The 6,047-nt window shown below is 39.0% G+C and overlaps 1 protein-coding gene across 1 annotated transcript in view; it reads right to left on the bottom strand.

Annotated features, from left to right (window-relative positions):
* The window catches only part of LOC107090828 (sal-like protein 3), a 14,249-nt gene extending 9,894 nt beyond the window's left edge, over nucleotides 1-4,355 (bottom strand). The window contains exon 1 of the mRNA XM_015384419.1: nucleotides 3,534-4,355. Within this exon, the coding sequence (XP_015239905.1) occupies nucleotides 3,534-3,636 (103 nt within the window). The 5' untranslated portion in view covers nucleotides 3,637-4,355. The remainder of the gene's footprint in view (nucleotides 1-3,533) is intronic.
* Between the last annotated feature and the right edge of the window lie 1,692 nt (nucleotides 4,356-6,047).

The raw sequence follows: 6,047 nt of genomic DNA, 5'->3' as shown, positions 1-6,047 counted from the left end.
AGAAATAAACTGAATAGAATTGAATGTTTCCAATCATTAAAATTTTGCCGGTTGACTAATTACAGATATTTCTGTTTTACATGTAGTTTAACCATTTCTGCTCTTTCTGTGCAGGATTTCCATATTTTTACTGTGTTTTATTCTAATTTGTCGCTTTGCTGCTGTTTCAACAACAACCTTAAGGAAATAAAATAAAATAATATTCTATTCTATTTTATTCTATTCCCTTACAGCATCATTTGACTTTTCATGCTAACTCTACAATGTTTACATCTACATCTTTCTATGATGTTAATGAACCTGAATATTTTCTGAATATCTCCATCCAAACTGGACGATTAGATCAGAGTTTACTGGGAGTGATGGGATATAGCCTGTGGGAAGAAAAACATTTTTAGGAGCAATTAAAAGTTTCTTTTAACTTTTTTTTTTTTTTAAACTGATTAATTGAATAAAGCTCCATGGAGATGAGGATTTTTTTTTCTTCATTTTGCTCTGAACTGTCTGGAAAAAGACAAAAAGCTTAAAAATCCTTTTAAAATTTTCTTAAAGGTGCCGACAGCGTTTGGATATTTTCTGTCACTTTCTCTCTTTTTTTCATAAATAAGAAATGAAAGGAAGTTTTATGTTTATAAAATTAGCATTTGACAACATAAACTGTAATACTTGTTTTTAATTATAATTGTTTCATTTTGTTTTCTAATAAATCTATTCAAGCTTTATTGAATAAAACTTTGCTTATTTAAAATCTTCCATTAAAGCAGTTTGATTTATCATCATTTATACGAGACTATTGTGCATCCGCTGCTCATCAATAAGCAGAAATAAATAGAAAATTCTACATTTTTGTTCTCGTTTTTATTTTAATTCAGTACTTTGTTGATCTTTTCACTCTTTTTAGAGTTTAAGTGCAAACATTTCGAGCAGCGTCAAGCAAAGCAGGAATCAGCAGGAGTTTCTATCTTGTTTTTATTCTCACTGAGAGAAACAAACAAGTTTTCAGTCTTTTAAAGCTGATCTAACATGTTTTTCTCACACGCAGCGCGTTGAATTAAACATTTGAAACTCAGAGTCTGGAAAATGTTTTTCCACCATAGTATAAAACTTTGGGTCTTTGCGTCTTTCTCTTGGAAAAAGGCCAACTTTCTTTTTTTAAATATATATTCTGGATTAAGAGTTTTCTTTTTTTATCTGGACTCTTTTAAAGATACTTGGTTCTGCATCCTTTAAGCAGAAAACGCCTCCAAACTGAAGGGTTTCATCATGAATGAGGCGGTAACTCTTATAGTGCAGAAAAAGAAACCAAATGTCTCTTTAAAGATGTTTAAATTTGGGGAAAACATTTGGAAACAGAAATGTTCCAGTTTCTATGTTATTTCTCTGTTTAATTAGAGGTTTTAAATACTAACATGTTTTTTTTTAAAATAAAAGATAGTGATCTCTAAATAATTGATCTGATGATTGTGATAATTTTCATTGTTTCTCAGCTCTACTCTGGACCTGCGTACACGACATCGAGGTACCTAAATTATCATACAGCTTAGAAGTGAAAACAAAGCTTGTTTTTTCGTATAAGTCCATGCATGTTGATAATCGCCCCCTCCCCTGGAGAAAAATCGATGAAGTTATCGGACATCCCGACCGTTCATTCAGACACATAATGACATTTCAAGCTTTGCATTGATTTTCTGCGTTTCTGAAGCTCAGATCGTTCTGAACAAACCATCCAATCATGTTAACCAAGCAGCAGGTTTCAGCTTTTTTAAGGCGGGATCACATTTCTGATCTAAAATGATGCTTCAGGTTGTTTCCTGAACCTGGATTAGTTATTTTGTTCTGTTTTCTGCATAAATCACAGCTTTTTAATGGACCTAAAAGCTCACCGGCTGGAACTAAAAGACGTTCACCGGATGTTCTGATGAAGATCTCTGGTTTTATTTGGTCTGCAGCTGATTTAGAAGATTTCCTAGATGTTGATAGTTTCACTGATGCATCTGTGCAGATTTTACTCCATTTGGAAACAGACAATAAAAGCATAAGCTGTATATTATTGCATCATCTTCTGCCCCTTTAGGAAAATAAGAGCAAAATGTTTCAATGATGAAATGTTTCCTTTTTTTCTCGCGGTTTGTATCACCAGACACAGACATTGTGCTCTGTGGCCAAAAGACACTAATTCATTTAAAGCGGTTTAATGTCAGCTGGTGTCAGATTCCAGGTTTAGTTGCTGCGGTTTAGTCGGACGAAGACAGACGGACTTAAAGAATGAAGAAAGTTTGTTGAAAATAAGAGTGAAACCGGAGCTGAAAGTTAAACTCATCGGAGGGAAGCGAGCAGAGTTCTGGTGTCTCTAGGTGGGTGGTCCGAGCACACTTTCACTGTTTTTCTCTCGGCTGTTTAGGATTTAATTCCAGGGAAAACAAAGAGGAGATCAGGTTGGATTTTAGACTTTTAATCCATCTCCAACGATGACAAGAAAGCTTTAAAAGCGGTCAGGGACAGCAAACAGATTCATTGCTGCTTCTTCTTCTTCTCTTTGGCCTCAGATGTCAGAGGAGGACCCCCTGAAGCTGCAGCTGAGGAGCAGACCGGCTCAGAGCTCGCCGTGTGACCCCTGGGCTTCAGAGGGCCACGCTTCACACCCACTAATTGTATTTTGATCTCGACACGGACCACTTGCCCTTCTCAGGGTGAGGCTGACAAAGGTTAAGTCAGCGGGCTCAATCAAAGCCCACAGTCCCTCCTGCAGGGCCGAAGGGAGGCCCCTGCTCACCGAGGGCCTCATTCTGTCAGAAATAAAGATGTAGGATTTAATTCTGCAGGAAAATCTGGATAAATCACTCTGAGGCCTTCTGCATAAAGAAAATGACGGGAAATGATTATAAAGTTCTAAAACTGGATAATGGTGATTAAAATCAGATGAATTTTAAGTTTTTTTTATATATATATAAACAATCCAAAATAAGGCAACGCTTTAATATAATTTAAGAAAAATTTAAATTAAAGTTTGAATAAAAAAATAAACTAAATTGAGGACTAAGAGGCCTCGTAAAAAACCCAAAATATTAAACAAATTAGAAATGTTGATCATTTATTTTTAGATCAATAAAATGTCTCTTAAAATAAATTAAAAGTTAAATAGAATTTGATTTAGTTTGGCTTTGGTGTGAGAGGATTATTTTCTGAGTCGGCAGCAATAAAACAAAGTTAATTCATTTTAACAAACTGAATTATTTCTTTCTAAAATGAAACATTTAAGTTTTTAACATTTTTATCCCTTTTTGAAAATATTTTCCAGCTTCAAAGCAGAGATAACAAAGGAAATGATTTAAAATGGTGAATGTTTGATTGAAAAGCAGAAAAAATTCAGCTAAATCGGTAGTAAATATTTGCTTGCGCTTTTTTTTATTTTGGAAAAACTTTAAAAATACAATTTAAGATGATTTAATATTTTTTTTTTTGTTTTATCCTGACGTATTTTGCAGCAGATAGTTTTCCACCCCAGCCTGACCTCCTGCCCCGTAGCCACCTACCCGTCCTGCAGCGCGCTGCGCTCCGGCTCTCCTCTCCGTCCTCCTCCGCCTCCTCCTCCTCGGAGCGGAGCTGCTGAGGCTTGGCTTGCTTTCGGCGGGACATGCTGAGCCTCCCGCCGGATCATCTACGAGCAGAGACTGGGAGCCTTCATGGGCAGCGGGGTCGGTGAAATACGCTGCGCGCGCGCGCCGCTGCTGCCGCTGCTGATGCGCAGATTGCGCATGTCAGTGTAATTATGATGGAGGGGGGATCATGCTTTGCCCTTCGCTGGGTGATTGGCTGCAGTCCATCCAGATATTAAAATGAGGGTTTGATCATAATTAGTTCACTTCCTGTCCGCTGCGGGGGGGTTTACGCACAGCTCCGCGATCCGAACTCCTCAGCAGGTCATCCTCCTGTTTTGGTTCTGAATGTCCCTAAAGTCCAGATGGACCTTTCTCCTCTGAGCTCCCAGAGTCCAGCGGACGCAGAACTCAAAGCGCCTCTCCAAGATCCGGATGGTTTTATGTTTTATCCCCAAACAGCGTCTGGCAGCCGGTGGCAGCGGACTTTGGAGAAAATAAAGTGAGAAATGAAGCAAAGCGGGAGATGATCCGCTTCCTCCATGTCAGATTTCAGCGGCTTTGAAGCGGTGCGTAAAGAGCGTCGCTCAGGTCGCTGCTGGATCCCATCTCAGAGTGGAGGTGGTGGGAAGGGAGGCTCCGGTGCGCTCCTCGCTGCCCCCGCCTCCGGTCCATCATTAGCAGCCCGGCTGCGATAGGCTGCTGCCTGGACGCCACATCAGCTGCTGGAGCCTCTGCTTCATTTCTCACAATCTGGGCCCCCAGTCACCTCATTCTGAGGGGCCACTTTGGTTAGAAGCTGTAAAACATTTCACAATAATACTTGGAACGTCATCAACAATTATATGGAAATTTAAGCAGCAGATTTTTTATTAAACTCATTACATTTAACTAAATTTAATTTGATTTGAAAAAACAAAACTAACTAAAACAAAAACTGTTCATAAAAGCCAAAAAAACACAGAGCCTTCCATACAGACCTGCACCCATTTAACCTTTTTACATTTCTAATTGCTGCTAATGGATATATAAACATGAAATGAAGTCATGTCCAGGATGTGTGGGGTCTGCAGAGGACTTAGCTGGATTTTACACTAGACCTCTGCAGGTCCTGAAGGGAAACTTTTCTGTCCATTTTTGAAAACTATGGACTGAATTTTGTTCCAATGTTGTTGCAACAAAAAGATACATTTTGTAAATAAAAATGTTTTAAAAAGTTTTTTTTAATTTCTCATTTAATTTAACTGAAGCAATCCAGTAATTAAACTTTGAAAAAAGTTTAAGAAATGTTTTAAAATGAAGATTTCTTTTTTCCTAGATTTTCTTTAATCAACTGTAAAACAAATCAAATGAGCGTTTTTCCAAATAAAGCAGAAAAAACTCATCATCAGAGCCAGCGGTCCTTCACACACGACTATGCAGAGAGAGCGCCGCTACAGACGGGCTAACGTTAGCCCTGGCTGCTGCAGATGGGCTAACGTTAGCCTGACGCAGTAAATCAGTAAATGTTCCATATAGTGAAGCTGAAAGTTTAATATTTTCACCTCTAATAATCTTAACTGTACTTTTATTGAACGACGGCAACAGAGAAGAGAACTTTTATCTTAATACTCTGAGCTCTGTGAGCGCTAACCTGGAAGCTGCTGCTGCTGCAGTGCATGCTGGGACAGCTCAGTCTGGAGAACGGACAAGTCTGCTCCGATGCATGCTGGGTAAAAAGGGAGGGGCCAGAACAGCATCCGGGGACTTTGTCCGTCCTCAGTCTGTTGTTCTTGTGAATTGGAACAGTAGGGCTGAGGCTGATGACGCTCTATTGGTCTGCGGGACGTTAGCAACCAGATCAAAGCCCAGCTTCTCTTCTGGCAACCAGCTGAACTTTCACCCACCCTCCCCCATCAATCCCAGACTTTCTCAGTCCCACTCCACCTCCGGATCATTCCACCACCAGAGTCCAGCCCTAGGTTATATCAACTCACAGCATCAAGTCTTCTGCCGGGGTCAGAGCGCCACAGAACTTATTTCATTCATGTCAGCGTGTATCTCTCCAGGTTGGATCACAAGTAGAAATTTGTGATTGGTTCTCATAATTCTGTGATTTGTACTTGTATGGTTGCAAAGCTGTTATTTCTAAAGGGGAATATCACAGAATAAACATCTGATGTCACATGACTGTATGAGCTCACAACAAGCAGCAAATCATACATTTATTCAAGTATATTGACTTACATTAACAAATGTAGACACCTACGCATATATTTTTATTGACAGTCATCTTCACTTATTGATTCCATAATTCAGAAGACCTCTGTACTCATAGGAGGACCTGCTAGATCTAGGAAATGTTCCAAATATGGTCGTTCCTTAAAGGAAAAGTCCTCTGAAAGTTCTTTAAATCTGAAATGATTCCATCCTGTTCAATAAATGATCAGTGTTTTTAATTCAGAGTAATTT

The sequence above is a fragment of the Cyprinodon variegatus genome, unplaced genomic scaffold (genome assembly GCF_000732505.1).
Source record: "Cyprinodon variegatus isolate N-32 unplaced genomic scaffold, C_variegatus-1.0 Scaffold312, whole genome shotgun sequence".
NCBI lineage: Eukaryota > Metazoa > Chordata > Actinopteri > Cyprinodontiformes > Cyprinodontidae > Cyprinodon > Cyprinodon variegatus.
Note: the sequence above shows the minus strand (reverse complement) of the source record. Positions and strands in the feature narration are given on the sequence as shown.